Here is a 26,159-nt window from a genome sequence, read left to right as displayed (position 1 = left end):
GGCAGCCGCCGAGCGCGGAGCGGGGCCCGGCCCGCAGTGCCCGGCCCGCGGCGGCGGGCAGCGGCCGGCGAGACCTCACGGCGGCGCTGAGAGTGGCCGCKGCCGTGGCGTGAGCTTACGAGGGGGCGCCGGGGCTTGTGCGGCCGTGTGGGGCGTGTAGGCCGCGCGTGGGCCGAGCGGCCGCCGCCGCCTGTGGGGAGGGGACGGCACTGAGGGGGGCGGTGGGGAGAGGAGGCGCGGGCCGGCGAGGGGGCCGAGATCGACCTGCCTGGACCCGAAATCCATTACCCCCGTTCCCCAAAACATCATGTCCTGCTTGGAGGGTCTCAGCGTAATTCATTACATGCCAAGGGGCATGCTCACTTTGTTTTATTGTTGTTGTTCACGTTTTTATTTTAGCACTCCTGCTGACGTCAGAGACACGTTCCTAGGAAGAACTGAGATTTTGGATGGCCTTTGTGTACAGATGTAGCTTTTTGTGATTTGTGCTGTTACCCATTGTTGCATTCTGAGTCACTCATAAAGAAAATACAGCGAGGAAAATACCAACTAAATGCTTTTGGGGTCTTTTGGTTTTGTGTCTTTGACATCTTCAGTTTTGTGTTTCTTTTCATTGTCCTTGGCACCTTCCATTTTCTTCTACAACAACCCCGTCCCACCTGCTCCATAAGTCACCAAAAAAGGAAAAAATAAAACCCTATCTTGACAATAAACTATTTTTTGCTGAATAAATTGAGAAGTTCAGTAACTTTCATGGAGAAGAAAGTCATGTTTCTTTGAGTTGGTGTTTCAGGCTGCTAGAAGACTCAGGCTTTCTGCAAATTTACACATACGTCTTTGGGTACTTTTAAGAAYAATTGGGAAAATTTTTGTTTAACCAGTGGGGCCAGAGTCTGTATTTTAAAACAAAATTCTTGAGCCTTCACAATAAGAATGCCATTTGTACTTTAGAAATGTAGGCCCAAAGACTTTTTTGTTTGGCATGCCTGCTTTATTTTAATCAGAGATGTGGCCCATCAGAGTTCATTCTCATTTGACATATACCTCCTGGAAATAAATATTTCTAACATATAAACACTATTTTGATTTATCTCCAGATTTTGGACATAGTGGATGCTGTGAGTAGTGCTTTATATAGACCTATGTTGCATTCGTGAAAACTGAGGTCTTGAGCCACATAGGTTTCAGGCCGTAAACCTTCTCCACAAGCAGTCATCATCATCAAGCTCAGCTGTAGAAGATAATGGGCTATACTGGTCCTAACTCTGCAGGAGGAGAGGAGTGTGTTATTTTTTAGAATAACAATGCTTTTTAAGAAATGAGTATCGCATGATAAGGTGGAAATATTATTGGCCTCTGGGGAGTTGTTTTTTAATTCCCCTCATGGTATTTTGGAATTCAGGCAGTTGAAAATAAGATTTTTTTAATATGTTTATGAGTAAAATAGAGGTGTTGCATTCAAAAAATAAACTTGTTTTACTGTGTGAGTAGTGTAATGCTTTAACGGTTGGGAAAGGACTTGGATTTCCAGCAGGTTTTGAGCATACAGTCTTTTTGGAGGCAACAAAATCAGCCTAAAATTACCATTATGAGTTGAATCATATTTTATTTCCTTTTCGATCTTTTTCTCTACTTCCCTTTTTTACCTCTATAACCTCTTTTACTTTGTTTGAAGATTCCTGTATTAGTGTAAGTACTCATAATTATCTTTCTCTGGGAGACAGTACTCCCAGACTATGGTTGCAGATAGTCTTGGTTCCACTAGTTAATTTCTTTTTCTTGGCTCTTCTTTTTTTCTTCTAAATTTTCTTTGATCTTTAAATCTTCCTTTCTTTTTTCCCCATGAGGACAGTCAAGCAGTGTATGTAACTGGATGTCCACTGAGTTCGTACAGTCTGTCCTTGGAGGTTTTCAAGATCAGACTGGAGTAGCCTCTCTAAACTCCAGTAAACTAGTTTGACCTCACATCTGACCCTGCTTGAACAGGGCAAGAGATATCCTGAGGTCCTTCCAATCTGAATTATCCTAGGATCTTATAGTCTCAGTTTTCCAGTTCATTTTTTTTTCTCCAAAAGAAAGCTGTCATGTTTGGGCTTTTTTTTTCCTAGGGTATGACATCAAATTATTGTGTTTATAAAGATGGTACTAGAAAGCAAAGGTTGTGGTTGCAGCTTCTAGGAATTCTCCTACAGCAGTGAGAATGTTTATTAGATGTCAGTTTGTATGTTCTAAAGAAAAAATAACAAGGAGGAGTCCTAATTTTTGTTTTCAAGATTTCAAGTTTGAAATATATAGGTGTTAACTAATTCTCTGGCAGTTCCTCTAATAATGAAAGGAGAAGAATTTGGAAGGGGAAGATGATCATCTAGATCATCTTCTAGAATATTCAATTTTTTAATAATTAATTTATTATTAATTTAATAATTATTTTAGCAGAATTTGTAGCAATGTTAAAAGAAAATAATCACTATTTTATTTTTAAATGTATTTTAATTTAAATAACAAAAAGATGTGTATACAAGGTTCTAGGCACCCTAACACATAATTTAGTGGTACAACAAAATCCCAGCAACATTAAGATAATCGTTGAAGCAGGCTTGCTGCCAGCCATCCACCTACAGAGAAGCTCCTTTCCACCCCTTCTTCGTTCTGGTAGGGGTGCCCTCAACCCTTCCTGAAAAATCCTGCAAAATGTATCTCCTGCAGTGTTCTTAGAAGGTCACCAAATGTAGACTCTTTTATACAGAGGATATGTTGCTCCCTAAATCCTCTCAAAGCATGACCTGCCCCCTTGCTTTTACAAGAAAAAACGTCTAGATGAGGTACCTCAGCTATTCATAGCTGCAGCTGTAAGGTATGGGTAAAGAAGATGCCCCACAAAGAGGCAAGTACTAGACATTTAGAGCTTCAACATAATATTTCCGCCTGGAAATGAGTAGATCACAAAAGGGAATCCCAGAATACTGCTGTCGTGTTTTCCCAGCATGATTCTTATCAAGTGAATTGCTGTATTTCTTTGTCAGCTAGGGGCTCTAAAGAATTTTTATATAGCCTACATTGCAGTAGGCTGATCTTAGGGCAGGCAGCAAATGGTGGGTAGATGGCCTGCAGTTGAAAAGAACATTCAAAGTAATATAGCTATTAAGCCATGATATATATTCATAAAGGGAATGTATTGCCTTCAATATATTCATTACATGTAACTCCTAGGCATTCAGTGACCATCATTAAACTCTTAGCATTAACCAATCATTATGACAGAGTAATGTCTTAGGCTGTGTCTAAGCTATGGAGCTTGGGATACTGTCCACCTCCCTGGTCTCACCTCATACCAACAATCTAGGGGGTGCACATCGTTCTCGTGCTTTGGAAGGAAAAATCTAGTTGTTCAGGGAAGGAGGAGTTTCGTGCTCAGGCTTGTCCTTCCGTTCCGGATACTTGAGAAGCTGGGACTGTGGAATAAATGTAAGAGTGTAACTGCCCTTTACTGGTGGGGTAACCTTGGAGTACCTTGATCTCTACTTCTTGTATATAAAAAGAAGTGCTATGGTGGAATGCATTTAACAGCCTCATTTGAAAATCATTGATTAATTAATACTAAGATGACATGTTTTAGATTGTAGAGATCTTCAGATTTTCTTTCTTTTATGCAATGCTATTCTTGAATTAAAAATATCAAAATGCAAACCAGTTTTATTTAAAATCATGAAGTTTGTTATCTGGCTACATCACAACACAGTGGATATGCATAGGTTCTTCAAAATAGTGTATTTTGGAAGTGTTGGAAGGTTTATGGTAAAAGGAAGTCATGACATGACATTGTGTGGTACTAGTGGGAGGCTGTATATTRTATTTACAAGAGATCAGCTTCTGTATGGACTTTTGTATTTCGTTCTGTCTACTAAGAAGATCTGAATCATTCTTGCTAGCTCTTAGAGGAAGAACTATTTTTAAGAAATAAATACTGTATGAGCATAGCCCTTAGCCATTGACAAGACAAGACACAGGAGACTTGTAGAGAGCAAAAAGCTAAATTCTAGGCACCTGTCTATTTTTGGAGTAGGGGTTTTTGCATTAAAAAGGGTAAGYCTTCCTTGATCTGTGAACCCAGCCCGACTGTTTGGCCTCAAATCCTATTTGTGAGCACAAGACATCACCAGGTACCAGTGTCCAAATGATTCGAAAGTGCGAATGTAACTATTTTTAAGATGTTTCCTTCAATATATCTTTTTTGTGAAGAATCCAGTTTGATTTTAGAGAACAGTAGAATTTCAGTCAGCTATTAGCAGTATGCTATGCTGAAAATAATGAATAGCTCTTTTAGGAATTTTTATCGGATGGAGCAACAACACTACAGAAAGAGGACTAATGGAAGTTTTTCTGTGAAACTAGTTACGGATTAATAATAACATGCAGATGTGGCATGTGATTGTATCACATGGAATTTTGCCTTTACCCTTCTAAAATTAAGTATASCTGTACTGTCATCTATATAACTTGTTCACTTCAAATATTGTAGTACATGGAAACAAATTCTGAAATAACTTGCACATGTAATTGTACCAAAAGTAGGGATGGAAGAGCATTGGGATGGAGTGAGCAGGCAGTGGGGAAATAAGAACAATTGGTAGGAGGGAAAGGAAGAAGACTATTAAAGATTCAACAGCAGGAAGGCTTTGTAAAGAAAGAGAACTTTTTTCTTTTTTTTTTGGAGTAGTAGTCATAGAAGCTATACTATTGCTGAGAGCAGTTTCTTCTTTAAGGTAGCTTGTGGAATTTCTAAATATAAAATGGAACTGATGTTTTTTCATCATGCTATGTATTGATGTGTTTAGGTCCTTTTCCTSTTACCCACTAAAAATTTTGGACCCATTGGCAGTTTTTTGATTTTGCATATGTGTTAAGGTTAAAAGATAATTAACAAGTTTATGTGCCACTTTATATGTCCTAGCTCTATGASAAGTTGGAATGAGAGTTCCATGACATATTTTCAAACATTCAGAGTTCATGTTAAAGAGAGTTCTTGTAGGTGCCCAGCCATAGGAGGACTTCCAGTCTGTGCTCACATGGTCTGAGGTGACAAAGCCAATAGACTCTGAGACAGAAATATGCAGGAAGCCAGACTTTGCTGATACCAAGGATTTGGCTGTTCTTTAAACTCTTCCTATAAGTCTTAGAAATTTTGACAGAGAGGAGCATCTGCTTTATTTTTCAACTTAATTTATGTGAAAGTGTTTTTCAACTGCCKTCTTTTTCTACCAGTGCCTTTTATAAATGCATTTTTTGTGTTTGTAATAGAGGTTGCTTGAGAATATGCTATATACACTGAACTTACTTTAGGAACAAGGCAYGGATTTCTCAGGTTTTGGGCTGTGTAGGATCAGCTGCTTTTTTTAATTTGTCTTCTGATTTTTGTAGGAAGTGCAAACTTCCATCAGCAAAAGTGTCTTATGGTCAGCGGGGATATCACAAACTGGAGTTAGACATTCTTCTTAGAGTTTTTTTTTCCCCTCAATATGCACACTGAGTTTTAAGTTTACCAGCTGTTGTGCTGGTATACTTCCATTTCAGGAGAAGCTGCAGATCTAGTAGAATGCTGATAAATTTAGTTTATTGTCTTGAATTTTAGTTCTAAGATGGGATAGTGATTGTCTTGSTATGATCTTAATTTTCTTTGAACATACATGCAAGTTCAGGGTGAGAGAGAGAAAAGGCTGACTGAGTGGATCTGAAAGGGCTCTGTGCATGAATAATTTTCTATTTTGTTTTGCTCCTTTAGTTTGTCTTTGCYTCTAAAAAAGATCTAAAGGAAAAATTTAAAAGCAAAGAGACTACATTCCTCCTTAAGAAGGTTGATACCAGTGCTGTTGATTTTCATTGCTAATACAGAGAAAATACCCCAAGGAAATCTTAAGTGGACATAACCCCAAAACTCCATGCTGTTTCCTGTCTCACAACCTATCTTCACCCCACATCCCATTTTTCTAAAAACTCTGGAGCTAGAAATATTCCCCAGGTAATGTATTAAGTCTCTTATGCTGATAACAGGTAGTCATTAAAGGAAGACCGAAGGATGTATGTTAGAATCAATGCGGGAGCTGCAGGGGTGGATTCATAGTTGGAGGTAAGGAGGACTGCAGCCTCCCCAGGAGCACCCCTTCATGTGGTGCTCGTTGCACGTCATGTGCTTCAAGTTTGTGCACACCACCCTTCCTCCTGTGCATCTTGGCAGCTGAATCCCCCTTACAGACAGAGCTGCAAAAGGGATTGCAATTCAAGAGTACAGTTTTGTAGTTCAAGAGTTAAATTCCTTATACGCGTACAGGAGAGTCTTGAGGCTGCCTTGGGCTTWGTGTTGTTCTAAGGTAACAAACACATGTAAAAGCCTGTGTGTTTCCTGGAAAATTAAAAGTAGTGAGAACAAAAAGAATAGCATAAAAGCTTGTGAACAATCTTACTATACTTTGAACAKTCTTGCTAAAGATCATGTCTAGAAGGTTCCTGGCTTTCAGTCTTGATTCTACAGTTTTGTGGGCACTCCTGCTCATTTCAAGTAGAGAAGTGAGCATACTGCCTGTTGTATGCCACAGATGTTTCCTCCCTTCCCTTGGATTTGYGTGCATGGCCACCTCTTAAAAATAGGACTTCTGATCTCTCCCATTAAAAATAGGAATGCTGATCTCTTTTGTCACCACATTTGATTATGACTCAGTGAATTGAAACTGGAGCTGACATCTCACGTTCATGATATTTTATGTGCCCAAATCAGTTCAATAGGTAAAAAGAAAGTGTCACTGGATAACAAGGTAAATGGGAATTTCACTGTGAGGATATGGCTAATCTTCCACACATCAAATATATAAAGAAGCAATACTGAAAAAAGCATAAAAGCGACTGAGCTTCTTTTATAACGAGTTGGTAATTATCTACTTTATTCCCGAAACAGATAAAACTTGTTATTTAGAGTATCAATAATAAAAATGATTTTAGTAGTAGTTCACCAGTGTTTCATATCCTGAGCCTTTTCTCATAATTGTCTTACTGATTGTACTTACCATATTGATCCTGTACCATTTATAAGTATTTTCTTAAGAGATTACCGGAACCACTATCATAGTCATTGTCAAAAAGGGTAAACATAAAACTATTGTTATGTTATTGATTTGTTGATTAGCTTTTGAGTAACAGTTTACAGAAGAACATAGTTGGAAGAAGCATTTTGGAAAGTACTTTTTCTTTTTTTTCTTTTCTTTCTTTTTTTTTTGTTTTTTGTTTTTTGGTTTTTTTACTTCTAAGGTCTTGGGAGCTGCAGTTGCCAAAAACTGGCAGACTTCTTATCACTGTGCTAAATGTAGCCATTATAAGAGWGATACGATGCTTCATGACCTCAAAAAATATACCAACATCCCCCAAGACRTCAAGAGTTTTTAATTATGCTTTGGTCAAAACAGAAAAAATATGTCAGTGCATTAGGCTTGGAAATAAATAGGAGGAAAAATGAGTAGAGAGAAGGAAGTAATGGAAGGTTGTGGGAAAGACATGAGGGCAGGAAGTGAAGGAGGAGGCTTAAGAGAACATAAGAGCTTGTAGGAATATGTTTGTATTGTAGGCTTCCTTTGTTAGAGTGTATTTAAAATGTTCATTTAAGAACATTYGCATATTTTCAGTCACAGGTTATCAGTTTCACTTGTACTAAGGTTGTATCTTGCTGTGATTGACCATCCAACATGAGTAAAGATGTCAGAAGTTGTCCCATATTTTTTGCTTTTATATCACATCTGTTTATTAAAAAAATAAAACAATTGCTGTATAACTTCAGCTCCTTCAGCTAGGAGCACCAGTTCTCAACCTCGATGCTATTGCTTTATGGACTATACAAACACAGACCAATGGTCCAGGCTTGGATTTTAAATATTAGACAGGAGATATCAGGTGTATGCAGACGGGAAAACACTAGGGTACCCAGATCACAGAGTYATCATGATCAGGCATTTTAATTTAACAATGGATTTGAAAGAGGACAGTGAGGAAACTTTGCAGAGGTTTGCAAGGAGTACCTTGCCTGTGGAGAGACACACTGTGGGAAAAARCAAAAAAGCAGTCTTCTGAAAACATAGCAGGGGGGTTCCAGAGACGGGAGCTGACCTCTTGATTCTGAAAGAGAGTGAATAGACACAGCAGGAATAGACTGTAAGTGACTCAGAAGAAGATGAGCAGGTTATGTTTGCCATTATAGGTAAAAGAAGAGGCAGTAAAGAATGTATAAAGGCATAGTGTTTGGATGTGAAGCAGCGGGCCGTATAATGAAAAGGACAGTTGGGAGAAAACGCCTGGGTACCTCCCATAGCCTTTAAACCCACTGCTGCCAGCTAATTAAAGAACCGTGTTTCTTGTATTCACACTGCAGTCGTCAACGTACCTTGTGATATTTGATGGTTAACTTGTAGCTYTTATTGAATTAACTTATATTATTTTTGACTAACCTTTTGAAAGTGTACCATCCMCTAGAAAACACGCTTGGTCCTGAATGTTTGTCCAAGATCTTGCTTTCTGCTTTCCCTTTGTTTTCCTGGAAAAAAGCAAAACAAAACCTAAGGGATTGTATTTCATGAATGAGTGGATCTTGTGCATGCCCTGTGCTGTCTTCTGGACAGACTGTTACTCCTTTGGGAGGGTGCAGCTTGTTCATCTCTTTATTTGTTTAGGCTTTTTGGCTCCATGCAGTGTATCTGTGCAAAAATCAATATTAAGATATAGCCAACTCTGCTCTTGTCGGGCATCCTTGAGGTGCACAAAAGGCTTGGTCTCTGTGCTGCACAAACTGGAGTGTGGAAACTGTGCCTAGCCTTGTGGAAAGGGCACACTTTCCTCGATGCTTCCATGTGCATAAGTCCTGGAGTGAACCAGCTGTCTGGCTCATGAGTGGGTAATTGCTAACGTAAAGAATATTAGAAAAATACATATTAGTAATAGAATTTTCTAATAAAAAGACTTATTTTCTGATTTCAGGAAAGAACAGAAGAACAGTAGCATCTGCTGGCTACTTAACATCTCCTGTTTGCCTTTGGCTCACTGGGCTTTAGTGTAATAAATGGAAATGTCACCGTTACATTAAATGGCTCCAGATCAAATCCATCAAGATTACTTTGGGTTTATGTCCCAGCAATAGTCTTCTTTGCATACTAATATAAGTTTTCTACAAGCTTTGCTAAGTTTCCCTTAATTATTTGAGTTGCATACCTCTATGTGTGCATTTTGTAAACTTATGAGAGTCATATCAGTCATTGGTATAGGCAGTTTCTTGATGAAATGAAGATCCTATTATTCAGTAAGTACAAAAGCAGGTTGGCACAGAGACAAAATGTTTTAGGTTAATTACAAAACTGTTCAAAAGTTCATTATAAAATGTTTTGTTTGGTAAATTAATGACTCTTCTCTTTTTTTTCTCCCCAAGGAGGTTTCATCATTATAGATAAYAAAAGTTAACTTCAGGATGCTCAAAAGGAAACAAAGTTCAAGGGTGGAAGCCCAGCCAGTTACAGATTTTGGTCCCGATGAGTCTTTGTCAGACAATGCAGATATTCTGTGGATTAACAAACCAGTAGGTATCTCTTTCAGTAGTTGCCTGTTAAAAGTTAAATGTGAATTTTATCATTGAAATATGACTTCCAAGAAAGATTATGAAATAAGTAAGTATTTGTAAGAAAAAGGTGTTGAACTGTGGTTRCTAATCTACTTGTTCATTTTTGCGAAAAGTCTAAATCTAAATAAAAATGTTTCAGTTGTTGCAAAGTGACAGGAATGGGCAGGCAGTGTTTGCTAAGAAGCTCACCTACAGATTTTTTTTTAATCACATATCCTTACAGTGTCTCTGGTTGCTATCATATTTATTGAAATTACAAGCCAAGTTTGTAAAATGAGCTTTGGATAAGTGTTTCAAAAGTAGCATTTTATTGTTAAAGTGGTGGTCAGTATTTAAAAGTTTTGATTTTCTAATCTCATCTCTTACATCTTTTATGAATWCAAAAGCATATTTTGGCTGCTTATTTTCCAGTAGAATTCAGATTCTCCTAGTGTCCTTTGGCCTACAGTGTGACCTAAGCAATAGATTGGTATAAAAGTGWCTTGTAATTTGAAACCAGTGAAAGTTTCATTGGGAATAGAGTTATTAATAAAATGTGCAGTATTAAGAAAATGCCATTACCGTGTAAATATGTCAGTTATTTATTTATTCAGCAGTTAGTGTGCATCCAGGATTCCTGTATTTTGAAGAATTCATACTTTTGCAGAGAAGGCATTTTCATGCTTCTCTTAAAGCAGAGTGGAAATGTTTATTTTATAAGAGCAAAAAGTCAAATCTACTCAAATCAATTAAYAGAGGCTATTGGCCTTATATTCATTTAGTGAAACAATCATCTCATTTGCAGTGTGGATCCCAGACTCCCTCAGCTTTGCTTCTGCGTTTTAGCACCTAAATCATTTACAAGACAATGCCAATATATTAATGATTCATACTAACTAATTTTAAATAGAAGGTTTGTACTGATGGCTRTAATAAGCTAAAAATGTCATTGCAGAAGTATATGCTGAGATAGGTTATGTACATACAATTCTCAGTACACTGCTTTTAGATGGAATCATTTTGCTTCTTGTCATGTTGATGGACTAGTATATTGCTTAGCACATGTAATATTGACATTTTCATATGACAGACAACGGTTTTTTATATCAGCCACACTTYGCTATTTATGCTATTTTTTTCATTTGAAACAAGAGATTACTCTGTGGAGATTGAAGAGATGTAGAYCATTCGTATGGTGCCTTGCACTTTCAAGTTACTAATTTGACCTTAAAGTATATGAACACTAGAGCTGTTCATCTAGGTCAAATATCATTACACTTAGACAAGTGTTTAGTAAACCAAAATTAGATGAGTGGTTTTGCAACTTCTTGATATCAGAAGGTCTGAATTGGTGTAAATAAGAATAGAACCTTTCCCTAGATTAAAAGGTGCTATAAGTATACTTTTTAGTTCAATATTTCTTGTTTGGAGATGCACTTTTGCTAAAGTGCTTTTTTTTTTCTTGTTGTGGTTCTGATAGAAATGACAAGTTATCATTTGAAAATAAATTGGATTGCAAAGGCCACAAAGTATAGCATTCATACTCTCTTTCCTGATTCTTAATCCTTATTGCCTAAATTATACAGCCTCCCAAATAAACTAATAATTTATTTAATACTTTTAACAAAATCAGAAGTGCTTATTTTTGGAGGAAGACCATAAATATATGAATAATGATATAAAAGAAAAACTCARCCATATGTGTTTACAGAAAGTCCTGGTACAAGATACGGAGGCTAAATATTTTAGCTGTATCAAATCAATATCACAATGTCTTTTTTTTTCAGTGGGTACACTCTTTACTACGAATCTGTGCCATCATCAGTGTGATTTCCGTTTGCATGAACACTCCAAAGACTTTCGAGCATTATCCTCCTCTCCAATATGTGACATTTGCTCTCGATACTCTACTGATGTTTCTTTACACTGCAGAGATGATAGCTAAAATGCATATCCGTGGCATAGTTAAGGTAAGCATTTCCAAGATATTTTTCATGTTYTTAAGTAAATGAATCAGAATATATGCTAATGGCATTTGATTATTTTAACTTCTCAGGTCTTTTTGCCATGATTTTTTTTAACTGCAGGCAACACCGTGGCACTTAAACAGAAAGGATAGATTGACAAAGATGCACATTTGCTGCACATGTAATCCAAAAAATAAAGTACCGGCATGCATAATATGATTTTCTGCTAAGAAATACATAGTCTCATTGTGTTAGTATGAATAAGGAAAGGCAAAATGAGCTACATGTAAGATTCTTATGTAAGAATCTTTTGGAAATGTCTAGAGGTTCATATTGATTTTCATTCCCCAAGACTGGATGTTTTCATTGCAGAGTTAAATAAGAGTGTGTATATATATATATGTGTGTATATATATATATATATTTAAAATAATTAAATAATAAATAAGAGTATATATATATGCCTTACTGTGAGCAAAATGAGAAATAAAGTTATCTTGCTCTGCTGAATTTTTTTCTTAATATAATAAATATTCATAAACAAATGCTTCTGTTATCAAATGCKTACAGTTATTACTGGACTAATTGTACTTGTATAAGTAGATATGGTGTTGGAGAACATAAAACTGCATAATTTTTTAGTAGGCTTCATTCTGTGGCATTGTTTTAATGGTTGTTTCCAGTCTTCAGTAAAAATACACAAATTCAGTTCATATACAGAAAATTCATCTGCAAAGCTTGTTAACAGTTTAATTATGTCACTATTGCACAGAATACAGAATCAGTGTGTTTCAGTTCTGAAAGGTCTGATGATTCTTGAGACAGCTCAGGTGGTACTTAGCTCTTCAGTGGGTTCTGACTTGTGCTTTTGGAGCGAGYGTTTTTGTTCACTGCCAAATTAAACTATTATGTCATCTATCTAATGCGTATTAGTAGCAAAAGTTAAAATTTCATTAATGTTAACATTTGGAAAGTTACTGATAYAAGATTTTGTGAAAGTCGTCTTGTGTTGCGTAAGGCCAAAGTAATCTTTTGTGAAATAGTATTTCTGGCTGCTACATATACTCTCCTATTCAAAAGTGTCCATTAAGCAGATGAAGGTGAGGCCATTGGACTGTGAATGGGAAATTAGTGTTCTGCATGCGCATTTGGACAGTGAAGGGGAGGAACAAGTTACTCTTACAGCCAGTACAACCTTACAAAGAAGTGGGCATGTGGAGATTAGGCCAGAGGGAGGGAGGCACTGCCAACACAGTGTGACTCTTTGTGCAAAGCTTGATTTCTCAGCCTTTGTGTATGGAAAGATCAGATTCATTCACAGTGAGCAGCTAGGGGCTATGAGTAATATGTTGCTGGATTTTGTAACATCTYTCATTGGATAATGTAAGGTTTGTATTTTTGTGGATATGAACTGATCTGTGAAGCATGTCTGATGAGAGTCTGTCGTCACAGAGTGAGCAACTGGAGTTTCTCCCACTGCCTTGGTTCACATTACGCGTGTAGATCGCAGTAAGGATTATTTTATTTGGACATCAACWTTTTACTCTTTCTTTACTGGATAAATATATGGTAAAATAGATTAGTCATAACCTGTGTTATGCAAAGATAGTTTGTTTAAGTGGAAGATGGCTGTATTTATTATTATTTCAACAACTGAGGATTTTCTTACAACTTAATGTCTGAATTAATAAATATAGTTACACTCAAATGAATTAGATTCATTGGCACTATTTGTGGAATCATAGAAAAATTTAGGTTGGAAAGTACCTCCAGAGGTGATCTAGTCCAACCTGTTGCCTGAAGCGGGTCCAGTTAGGTCAGGTTACTCAGGGACTTGTCCAGTTGAGTATCAAATCCTCCAAGGATGGAGATTGTACAACCTTTCTGGCATCCTGTCCAGTATTTCACCAATCTCGTGCAAAAAACTTTTTCCTAATATTTAAATGCAATTTACCATGTTCCAAATTGTGTCTGCTGCCTCTCTTCCTACTGTTTTGCCCCTCTGAGAGGAGCATAGCTCCATCTTCTCTGTTTCCTCTGATCACATAGTTGGAGATAGCAGTTAAGGAGGCTTTCTCTTCTGAAGGCTGAACAGACCATCATCTCTTATCTCCTCATACCTCATGTACTCCAGCCCTCTGACCATCTTGTTTATGAACTGTTGTCCTAGTTTAAGCACATTGAAGACTTTAAATCAATGAATTTATTGCTATAYGTTGTTCTGAATTATACCCAAAGTCTTAACCCAACTTATACATAAATCAGTATTTCTGTAAAGGCCTATGGGTTTGAAATGCTAATAAACTTTWGAACCTTGATTAATGAAAACTTTAACCCAGAGAGAAATCTTATTTATGGAGAAGGTAGGCACCATCCACTTAAGTCCCAATTAGTAACACTGTAACTGATATAGGAAGATTTTTGAAAATGTTAAGTTATATCTAATTAACACCTTCTGAGGACAAATTAGAAATTTACTTCCGCTGGGTCCCAGTGGTTTATAGAAAATAAAAAGTTTCTCAAATTTTTAGCCTTTTGTCTGTAAAAACTTTTTGTTATCTCTGTATAAAGTGATAAAATAAACAAATACATGTGGTTAAGTGAAATAGACCCTGACATGCGTGTAGGCAAGGGGCATAAAATACAAGTATTAAAGAAACCAGAAGATAATAGTGTGGTGTATATCCACTGCAGAGTCTGAGATGCTTTTATTTTTAAAATGGCATATTGGTATTTCTTATTATTGCTATCATAGTAGACTGACTCTTCCRGAAGAACTGTAATGGGGACAGATATGCAGTCCAATAGATTGTAGTCTGTGTAGCGGCCATACTTGGAATAAAGCACTGAAAGATGCTGTGAAATGGTATTTTAATTATGGTATATAGTGGTATAGGCGATTGTTGCTTGTCATAGTACAAATGTTAATAAGATTTTTAATAGTTTAYGGAGCATTATGTCAGACAGAGAATTAAGACCAAGTGAGTTTGTTTCTTACCATCTATTTTTGATTTCTCCCTTTTAAATTATGTTCTAATTTGAAGAATGATGGTCTATGTTAGTGCTCGCTGTGAAATGATACAGTAGTCCTGGAAGATCCTGTGTACTCATAGTTAAATCTATTTCAAATAAGTGAATTCAGTAAATGTGTAATATCAGCAACCAGAGGATAACTTCTGTGAATGCTACCTGGCCTCTAACTGAATAGTTTGATAACATTAAAAATTAGCTGTTGGTTACTTCATCAAGTAAGTCAGGTAGTTGTAAGAGAAACTATGAGCRGTTTACTCTTTTGATTTATGTATAGCTTATTATGTTTTTATGAGCTAAAAATTTTTAATATGGATTTCAGTCATGAAACTTGCTTTAATTAGTACAGCAATATTTTAATATGAAAGGTTATTTTAAAAAATATGACCTTCCTGGTTATGCAAGTTTCCATTTTTTCTGCAGTCTTTCTACATAAATTGCACATTTTAATGATTTTACTGAATTGCAAATTCTGTTTTCTGAGTAGTGCATGAATTAATGGATGATGTTACTTAGCCACATCAGTATTTTTATAAGAATAGCTTATGGAGCATCTTAGCAGATATCTACCAAATTGTATTACAGACGTGTCTTAAAAAGTACTTAATGCTATAGCAATTAAAAACTATGATCTCTTAGTAAATCATCGCAAGGATTAAAAAATTGATGTTAAATATCACCATCTTTCTATACATAAAAAAAAAGCTGTGAACAAAACATGCCCATTTCCCTAAACTGGTAAAAGAGGTTCTTTTAGGGATATTGCAATGCATTCAGCKTCTACTCAAGAGCTACAGTCCAATCTATAATGTCAGACTTCTGCTTCCAGGTACCAGACAGTGCTTGTTTTTTAATGGGTTCTTTTTGGATGATGAAAATACATATATTAAGAATTTATGTTTTGGTGAAACCGTCAACTTATTTAAAGCAACTRCACAAACGTATTTTACAAAACTATCTTAAGGATATTATTTTGGTATTTAACACTTGAAATGAGTACAGTTGGAGGACATTGGATGTTTTAATTTGTTTTTTATCTTTCGCTAGAAARGATGTTGGCGATTAAATCAACAGGGAAACTGAGGATATTTTTGCAGTATGTTTTGTTAATGAATGATATCACTCTGCTGTTATCATATGGCGATTATTAGTTAAGCTTGCTTATAGGCAGGTCTTGCTATGCTACTTTTTTTCTTTTTTTCTTTTTTTTGGTTCCTCCCTATAGACAGACCTCAGGTCTGTGTTAACATAGGGGTAGCTGGGTTGGGACTGGAATCCCAACATCCAAATACACTAGTTACTACCATAATTTTGGAGGCTGAGAGGTGTCCTTTCCATGTCTTGCTTTATCTGTGTATTAAAGTTAAGGCAGTTTGGGCTTGTGTTTTAGCATATGAATAAGATGCATGTTTGTGCAGTAAAAAGGAAATAGAATTAACTCAGAATGACCGACTCTTATTTGTTATCCTTATGACATATACATAATTATAGTATATGATAGATCTATACAATTTTCTTTATTTTTTATTTTAGCTTTGTTCCATTACAAGCAAAAAATATATTTTTTTCCTCTCCCTTCTCCTTAATACAGTTTAAAATCAGGATTTTAGGAARACAGCATGAATATGAGCTTTTTACCTTTGTCTTAGTGTGCATGGGGGCTTTGRAGAGTGTACAGATAAGCAAGTATTTCTGTTCTCATCCATGCTGAACCACTGCTGTTTCCGTATTGTACCTTCTGGTGTTAATTCAGCAAAACATGTTGAAATATGAAATAGGCAGTAAAACTGTGGGCAGGAAGATCTGATTGTACTTTGAAGGAGCAAGATAACAGGTGGGTGCCAGGGACAAATAGTATGAGTATTGCACTCTAAGGAGAAAAAGAAACACAGCAAAGAATCACATTACTTCTGCTTTGCTTATAATTTTTAATAATACTGATAATCTTAGAAATCAGGTTTTTCAAATGTGGAGTACTACATATCCATGCTGTATAAATACTTCAACCTCCAACATGATTTGTGGAATTAATGCTTACTGGAGTTAATGCATGTCCACATGTAAATGGAGAACTCATTTCTTTAATTTTGACATATACATACTAGAAAAGATCTAAATGTTTTAAGTTGAGTTCCTGTAAGTTATCTTTTTTTTTTAAGAAAGTTGAAGATTAGCACATTTCTCTGCGGTCTGATTAGTTCTTGTCAGTGTCCTACTGAGGGCATGCTCAACTGACAGATCCAAGGAATTAGAATATTGCCAAAAATATCAGAAGATAATTTATGGCATCCAGACTGGCTTCAGAAAAGCCCTACATCAGGTTTTTTAAAATTTATTTGTCTCAAACTTAGAAATATTAAATGTGAAGTGCAGCTCTGCTTTAGTGATGACAGAAGGTAAGAATTAAGCCCAGGATAGAAACATAATGGGATTTATTGAAACTAGATTATTGTGGTTTTTAGGAATAGGAATATTTTAATTGAATGAAATCAAACTTTTATTTTTAATTATTGTTGCCAGTGCAGCACATACAATAGCCGTCACTATCATGAACTTAAAAGTCTCCCAGTATTAGCATGTTGCCAGATCTGTCATTCATTCAGTTCAGTGAAGCATTTAAGGGTGTTTCAAGAGATTACTTAATTTAATTTTATCCTTAATTCTCTCACATAAAATGGAAATACGTTAAATCAGATCATCTTCAAGGAAAAATGTTTTCCACATCTATATTAARGTACGCTTGCTCCTCAGATACAGGCTGAATCCTGAAGCACAAGCTCTGTTAGTACTGGGGTGGTTGAACAATATGATGTAATCTCAGTGAGCTGGCAGAAGTCAAGGACGTCTTTTTATGGTGGTATGGTGAATAATGATGGTTTTGTTGTCAACCAGCCTCTCACAGAATGCTTTCACTTTTTTGACAATCACTTTGTTATACTCTAAACAGCCTTTTATATGGTTGGAAATGCTCTTTTTGATAAAGTAATATGTTCCCTGAAGATTATCAGAAAACATATAATGAGGTGTTTGCCAGAATATATGGAATATGCAGATTTGCAGACACAGGRGAACTCTAGGTAAGTGACTAAACTTCAATTCATTGGGATAATAAAACTGGAACTTCCTTGTTTAGCTGGCAGTGGTCTTTATTTTACTGTGTACTATTAGTGGTTTATATTTTTGTAAAGAGTCAAAAAATTAAACAATATGCTTAAACAGTTAAACAAAAATTAAACACATCTGTGTAGGAAATTATAGCCTTCTAAGAAATCAAAACAATTTTCACCACTTATTTTAATGTACCAGGATTCTGAACCATGTACTGATATACAAAATGGAATACATTTAATGAAATAATATAAGGTATTGAATTCAAMTTGACATTGGTATTTTCATGATCTCTTCAGTTCAGAATACCGCTTTCTATTTATCATAAGCTTATCTGCATGAACTTTATTTCCCAAATGTAACTATAGATCAGTGAATCTTTGGTTCAGATTTTCTTGTCTGAGATTTCATAGTCAGAAATAGCTCTGCTATAGTTACCTTCATSGAGGAAAGGTTAAATCTATACAAATGAAAGGAAATCAATCTCCTTCACTGTTTCTTGGATAAGATCTGAATTGGGCTCCCATTTACATACAATTTATGTCCACTATATAACCTACTGATGTAGCTGGCATGCTTCTGGGAGCACCATGTATGAACTAATGTTTGTGGCAGTCTAAAATAGTTTATTAGGAACTTGTAACCTCACTAACAAGGCTTGCAGTTATATAGAATCAACACTTACATCTATAGGCCCACTCACATGTCACTTAAAACATGACTGTATGTGTGTTAGATAGGTCTGCCCCTTAATTTAGGGAGAATTTTGTAAGGATCTCCACACTGAAAAAGTACATGGGAGGAATTGTAGCCAGAGGAATGAAAAAAAATCTCAAACATAAAATACATGTGGTATTAGATAAGCATCAGGCATAGGACAAAAAGCAGGAAGCCTGCCCTCCAATGGAAGGACTTTTTWTTTTTTTTAATCAATATAATATAAAAATTRTCTTCTGATTACTAATAAGCTGTGTTCTGCAAGTCGTGTCACATCGGAATGAGCAAGGTACTTTAAAGGTAATCTRAAGATATCATATCTTGAGAATTTTTTACTTTCAGCTTTATTAGGAGATGGAATAAAGTATGGAGAAACATTACAGGTAAACTACTTGTATTGATTGCAATTGCCCCATTGGCATTTTAAATAACTGCATAGGAAAATGTGCCAAAGTCCAAGAAACACTGAAGAAAATATGTGCATATTAGAGAGGAATTCACATCCATAGCAACAAAAGGAACCAAGAAACAGATCGCTAAGCTGAAAATTCTGCCTTAAAGGAATGAGAGATGAATAGAGATGGACCATGAAATCATGTTTATTATACCCCATCCTCATTGCAGCTTCTAATCACAATCAGGATGGTATTACAAAATCAACATTGAAATCATGTTGTAAAATTGAGGTATAGTATGTCCTGTCCCTCTGTTAAGAGAGTAACACTTGAAAATAAAAGGTGTGAGAGCTCTCTCTCTTGTCCATTAAAACAGCCTAGTAGACATCAATTTTAGTACAATCAGGGTGAAATTTGGAAAAAAAAATTATATAGCAGAAGCACTACACTGAATTTAATAGAAATATCTTTCTTCGCTGTGTAGTTGTGACATATTTCAGCTAACAAAGGGATTATAGAATGTCAAAAGTAATGGTCCTTGACATTTCCCCTGTTGTTAAATCAATTACATCTTAGGATTCACAGCAAAACTTTTGTATTAACTAAAGTAGTTGCAAGTGGATTTGTCGGATTTTATTTCAGTAGCACTGAGCACTATTCTTGCAAGAATCTAAAGTAAGCAGTTACATCATTAGCTTACTGCACCCTTTCTCTGCGTTYATGCGGGGACTGAAGCAAAGCTTAACCTTCTGGCAACTCAATCGCAGACAGATTTGAGTTGTTTCCCTTCTTTCAGTCAAATGCTAAAGGCCAGAATCCTTAGTTAACTAAAATCAGTGGCTTTCAGCATGGCAGGTGCTCCCAGGCAGTGTTCCCCCTGTGCAAATAGAACATTTTCACTGTTATTTTTCTGATAGATGCTTTAGCTGCTGTAGTTGCTATCCACCTGCCCAAGGGGAAAGAATGGAGGGCAGAGTAATCTGGCACCTTACCTGAGCCRTGTGGACTTGAACTCTGTCACATTTAGTTCCCTGCAACTCCTTTGTTTCCCCTGTAGTACAAGCAATATGAGGTGGAGCAGTATCATACTCTGCCACGCTCTAAACTGGTAATATGGGAACATGTGGTTGTTTCCAGTGGCAGCTAATGTCTGGTTACGTACCCTATTACTTTTTCAGTCGTCTTTGCTTGCCTGTAGTAGTTTTTTGCTTCTTGATTTTAGGGCTTAAAATAAGAATGCTTTCAGTAGGATTCCTCAACCCTATTTTGAGRGTCTGCAATTTAGTTATCCAAATCTGAGCTAACTTCTATAGTGAGTTCAGAGRGACCTCATACTGAGATCAGTGTGTAAAATAGGCCCTTCCAAAAGGTAATTCATCAGAGCTATTTCTCTATTGACTCTAGAGGAAGCTTAAAGTAACTAGGCTGGATGGTGACATCTAACCTTTAGATATTTCACAGTAAGCAATTAATCCACTTCTATATTTTTAGGTTGGTTGTCGGTGGATGRTGGGCACTACAGAAAGTGTACAGACCTCTGAGTGCAAACTTCCTCTYTTTAACTCTTATGGTATTAATTAATTTGTGCTCAAATGAGTTTCTACCATAATGATACTAATTCAGAAGTTTGTCATGAGTTATGGATTACAGAATTTACTACAAGGATCTTTCTTGCTTTCTCTCCAGTACCTTTAATACTAAATCTTCTACCTAAAGCCACTTCAGCAAGAATGGAAAAAATAGAAAATAAGTCTAATCTTTCTGTTAAACGACAGAAGTATCAGTTGAATTGCAGCTTGCTCAGCAACTTCTTGTAACTTTGTCAAGTCAATTTTTGCTTCATYGCACAAATTGAAGGAAATCCTGAAATTACTGCAATCTGTTATTTTATATTTACTGTACAAAATACCCCATGGCATAAAAATGAGTTAAGGATCAAGATGTTGTGTCATTTTTAAAGGTCAGGTAGTAAAACAGAGTATGTGGCTTGTGTCAGCCCATGTCAACATGCTCAGATGGCTTTTGATGTTTGGTGGTAAAAACACAGTCTCAGGATATGTTTGGACACTATGAAGCAAGTTACAAATGTGAGTAAGGACCTTAGTCTGGAAGGTACAGATGCAACTAGCAGAATCAGTAATGTGGATGAGAAAATGATGAAATGCTTTGAKTAAACTGAGTATAGCTCTGTGGAGGGGGCAAGAAAAAGAGAGTGAAAACCACTTACTTTTAGTAGTAAAAAAGTTCATAGAGCAAACAWRAAGCAAGGATGTAGTCAACTTAAGATTTGAGTTTCGCCTTTGACTGTGCTTCTTGTGGTTATAAAGTGAAATAAAATCGTCTTTGTGAGTAATTATTTTACATGTCTGTATTAAAAAAATAGAATTTTGTATTATRTGTAATACTACTGGAAACCTGGTGCAGGTCCCATACTATGCTGCCTTGGGAAAAAGGGTATTACTCAATTTCTTTTTATTTAARTAAAAAAATGCTGAAATATCCAGTTTAAGCCTCTGTGACAGCTCTGATTGACAGTCTTTAAATATTATTTCATAACAAGCAATATTGGTATCCCATTTTTGAATAAGGCATTCCRTCTACAATAGCTGATTCTCTCTATCTCTCATTTTTTCCTGTTTCTGTCTATTGCTATTTTACTTAGCAAGAGCTTATTGAGCTCATGTTTCTAGTGAGATGCTGTGATGCTGTTTGCAGTCACAGGAAATTAAAAAATTAAAACTGATTATGATGAGGAAAACAAAGTATGAAGTTGCCTGCAGCATGCTGCTAGCTCAGTATTGCTGCTTGTGGGCCAGGGGAGGTTAGAGACCACTGCACTAGAATATACGCACCTGTTTCTATGGTTACTTGTGCCTGTTTTTGTTGGAGTGTTTATTACAGGAAAGTAATGACTCATATTACACAGTGGGGCTTTTTGCACAATTTTTGCATTTGAGTATTAGAAAATCAAAGACATTTGAATTACTTGGTGAACTTACATAGGCAGTATTTCTAACATTAAGAAAGATAATTTCTCTAGCCACAGAATGGGTCATAGAAATCATTAGTGAGAAATTATTTTAGGGCATAGATTAAAGTGTGTATCCATGTAATATTTAGTGATTTACCATGGTGACCATAATTTAACCTTGAAGTAACTTAGAAAAAATAAACAACACACTGACTTTCATTAAAGTGTCTAGAAACATGCCCTGTCAACAGTCATACCAATTAGATGAACAGAACTTTACTTTTCGGTAATGTTAATTTTTTGCCATTTCTAATAGCATTTTCAAGGATTACTTTAATATTTTTCTGCATGAAAGCCATTATCATCAAGGACATTGTTAATGTATCACTTCATGTCCRGGTAGAATGTCACATTTACTGGGGTACTGGTGAAATCAACATATTGGATAATAATTTATGTATTTAGGTAGAAAGAAAGGGAACTTCATCCTGAATGTGCTATGCTGTCTTAAAACTTACATTTTCAGAGAAGTCTACTATAATTAAACAATATCAATTTTCARTTTTTTATTTTATGCCTCTGTTGTGTTCTCTCTTTAATTTGAGAGAATAAAATGAGACATCAAGAAGAAAAACCTTAATGGGATCCAAATCTCTGTGGAAGTGAATAAGAACATTTCTATGCAGCTATATTTTCATGGAGATCATGAAATGTGTTGAGGGTTTTAAGGCAGCAACCTGAAGGATAAATTTCATTTCAGAATATTGTGTTCTCTGCAACTCTCTGCAATGAGAGATTTGAAAATACTGCTTTCWTATGACTGTATTAAGTTTGTTGTTTCCATAAACTTTTACTGGTCTTTGTAATATAAAATGACTTCCGTAGCTTTTAATAATGATAATTATCAAACCATTAAAAAAGAAAACTTTTTAAGGATTACCTCTTTCTCCTCTATTCCAACTCCTATCATCGTGGCTTTTTTCTGTTGAAGGAGAGATGCAAATATAGATTATAAATATGAGTCGTGTCCTGTTAGATCTGCCTATTTGCCTATCAGATCTCCTTATTGAACCTCCGGGCGTCACCCAGTGCTTCAGAATGTAAAGTTTTCACCTTGTAATTTGGATGCAACCCAGCCGCTGCATTAACAGTAAACCTYGGAACTGGAGGAGCGCAGAATCCTGCTGCCTGAAGCAATTGCCCTGTTATCAAACATTTCAGATAGCACAACAGCACTTAGCACACGTCACATTCTGAAGCCTTCAGGGTGCTACCAAACATTGGCAAACGCCCGTGTGTGTGTGTGTGTGTAATTACATGTGGGACTGGAATCAGCCGTGCGGGGCATCATAGACTTACAGAAGCATCCAAAAGTCTAGTTGGAAGGGACCTCTGGAGTTTGTCCAGTCCAATCTTCTGTAGAAAGCAAGGTCTTAAAGTAGGTTATCCAGGGCCCTATCAGGCTGAACCAATGAGGTAGGCACTACCACTTCCCCGAGCAACATAATCTAATGTGTAATTGTTCTCACAGTGAAGAATTTTGTTCCTACAGTGTACTTCCTACAGTGAATGCTGTTACTTGTCATAACATCTCCCAGCTCAATTTTAACTCTTTCCAGGAAGGAGAGTTCTATTAATCCTTATCAGCCATCTTCAGATTTGCTGAACCTTTAAGACATCCTAAGGAAGCCAAATGAGGTAGTAATGCAGCACTTCTTTATGGTGCTGACTACAATTGGATAATAAGCAGATGGAGTAGGAAACAAAATTCAGCCTTTCGGTGTTGTAACCCATAAAATCTCTCTGCGGGGCATGTTGGCACTCAACAGCAGTGGTAGAATTGTGTATTGACAAGCAGCAGTGTAACACACTAGTGAAACTCCCTTCCCCACGTGTTCTGTACTCATACCTGCTATTAGGCTTTGCTAGGAAGGCATTAACACCTGCTCTCTGTTGACTCTAGAGGAAGGCAGTTTCTGGCAGCTCCAAATAATGGGCAATCCGAATTGCTTACCAAATTTAGATGCTTTACACTGATTTTGCTGATATGGGAGGTATTGACCACATTCCTTTAAATCCTTTTGTGAGAATGATTGTTTTCTTTAATGCTTTTTGTACTTGAGGAACAGACTGTTGTATAAAATGTTTTTCACAATTTTAAGATCACTTTAACAGCTTTGTTTTAAAGACTATTTTAAAACTCCTGTCTCATTTTTTCCCCCATTATTTTACAGCAAACGCTATTATAGGATTTTTAGGAAATAAAAGGTTCCTTGTGTCTCTGGCTGAAAGTCTTGATTCTTAGTTCACAAAATGGATTATTTCTTCCTTTGTAAGCTTCCCTAAAATGCTTTCACAGCAAAGGTGACTGAATCAAATGAAGTGGGCTTGCGTTTTTTTAATTCCATTTCTTTGAACAGCCCRATAAGAATTCTATTTCTGATCACTTACAATCTTTTTTTGCTGTCAGTAACAGTAAATGAGATGGTAAATACTAAAATTCAAAAGCCTTCTATTGCAATGAACTTAATTTCATAAACAAATACTTAATGTGCTTTAAAAATACATTTGAGACCATTCTTTCATGGATGAGCTAGCCTTATGTCTTAATTTATAATTTGAAAAATAATCTGAAAATTTCAACAGATTCACTAAAAATATACTATTTTAGTATTACAAATGATAAAGTGGTGATTATTTAGTGATTACAGGTATTCTGTGATGACAATTTTGTGTGTCATGTGCATATAACATATATGCAATTGCCCTCTAAATCAAAGGAGAGMCAGAGCTCTGTTTCATTTATTGTATTACAAATAGAGTAACTTTGGTTTGTGTATTGTAAAATCATGTCACTTTTCCAAGATTTTTTCTAGTATAGCATGCTAGATTGCCATAAATATTGCATTACATGCTATGATGAAGATAAATTATGCACTGTTATGTGTTACTTGGAARCATCTGATGATGGAGCAGTTTAATACAATGTACAAGTAGCTATAGGTTGAACTTGTATGTTAGCTCAATGATGATAAAGTAATATTATATCCACTAAAGCCATTTATAGTTAAGCTTCACACAGCAATTCTAATTCTATTGGCWGCTATGGATGAATTGCTGTTATGTGAACAAATTTTAAATAAGATCTTCCACTGTGAGCAAAGACATATTTATGAGAAAATATACACTCTGAGGATATACATAAATGAGAAGTTGTGGTACCCATCTTACTGTTCATTCCTTATCCCAAATACAGATACTTGTGCATGCGTGCGTGCGTGTGTGTGTGTGTGTGTGTGTGTACACAGATAAAAGATACAGGTTGATTTTTGAAGTGGTAAAAGATACAGGTTGATTTTTGAAGTGGCACTATCACTATTGTAGAGGGCTGAATAAAAGAGTGACCACCCATTTAAAAACATGCCAATTCTTCATTGATTACTAACAAACTCTTATCTAAGCAATTATTCAGTTTCCTTTGTTTCCCTCTTGGAACATCATTTTGTAATTACAAAAGTACTTTGCATTCAGATAGGATGAGGAATAGAGAGGGAGAAAAGAGAGAGCACAAGTCAGAGACTGCTTTTCTTCTTGGTTAGGCTGTATCCCTTCATTTCCTTTGCTGCGTGGGGAAAATGTTGAAAGTCTGACAGTTTGGGGGCAGGGATGTTTTTGTCCACATCATTCTGCTATTAAACAGGCTTGTGAATTAAAGATTTTTAAGGAAACAGGGAAAGCTTGTAGGTGAGCCAGAAACRAAAGGGGCATACGTGTGAGAGGGAGTTGGAGATCTATAGCGTCTGTGTGTATATATTTTTATCTATGTTTGCAGAGGGGACGCAAAGGTTAGGCAAGGTGTTCTGCTGAGCTCTGGTTTCATTCTTCTTCTCGTCTCCACTTCCTTGTCCTACAATGTTAGTATGAAGTAAGGAAGCAGAGGAGGGAGAATTATTCTTGTTTCCCTAACTCAAGTTGTGTTATAACAAGCATGGTGGAAGGGGGAAAGAGATGATACTCCCATATTCTAATTCCCTCTATTCCTGGTATTTCCCTGTCTTCATTTATGCTGCTCCTAAAGGAACAAGCATTCTTTGAGGCAAGCAGGGAGGTAAAGAAGGCTTTTCATTTACTCTGATTTGTAGTTGTCCTTGTGTGTTGCTGAGACTTTAAGAGATCAGCAGGGCACAAATCATTTAGGTGACAGATTGTGCTGTAATCCAGCTAAACTGTAGYTTACCACTGATATATTGGAATTCCTTAACAAAATAATATAAATGTAGCAGACRGTCTCCTAGCAGATTGCTGTATGCAATTCGGTTGTTGATTTTTAAGAGTAATTTGTTTTCAGC

The 26,159-nt window shown here is 36.2% G+C and overlaps 1 protein-coding gene across 3 annotated transcripts in view; it reads left to right on the top strand.

Annotated features, from left to right (window-relative positions):
- Positions 1-9,458: 9,458 nt before the first annotated feature.
- NALCN (sodium leak channel, non-selective) overlaps positions 9,459-26,159 on the top strand; it is a 233,946-nt gene continuing 217,245 nt past the window's right edge. For all 3 annotated transcript variants that reach the window (XM_085306004.1, XM_085306003.1, XM_085306005.1), the window contains exons 1-2: positions 9,459-9,601; positions 11,410-11,592. In XM_085306004.1, coding sequence (XP_085162130.1) covers positions 9,494-9,601; positions 11,410-11,592 — 291 coding nt within the window. In that variant the 5' untranslated portion in view covers positions 9,459-9,493. The remainder of the gene's footprint in view (positions 9,602-11,409; positions 11,593-26,159) is intronic.

This window comes from Rhea americana, unplaced genomic scaffold, assembly GCF_003343005.1.
Source record: "Rhea americana isolate MKP2758 unplaced genomic scaffold, rheAme1 scaffold_23, whole genome shotgun sequence".
Taxonomy (NCBI): Eukaryota; Metazoa; Chordata; class Aves; order Rheiformes; family Rheidae; genus Rhea; species Rhea americana.
Note: the sequence above shows the minus strand (reverse complement) of the source record. Positions and strands in the feature narration are given on the sequence as shown.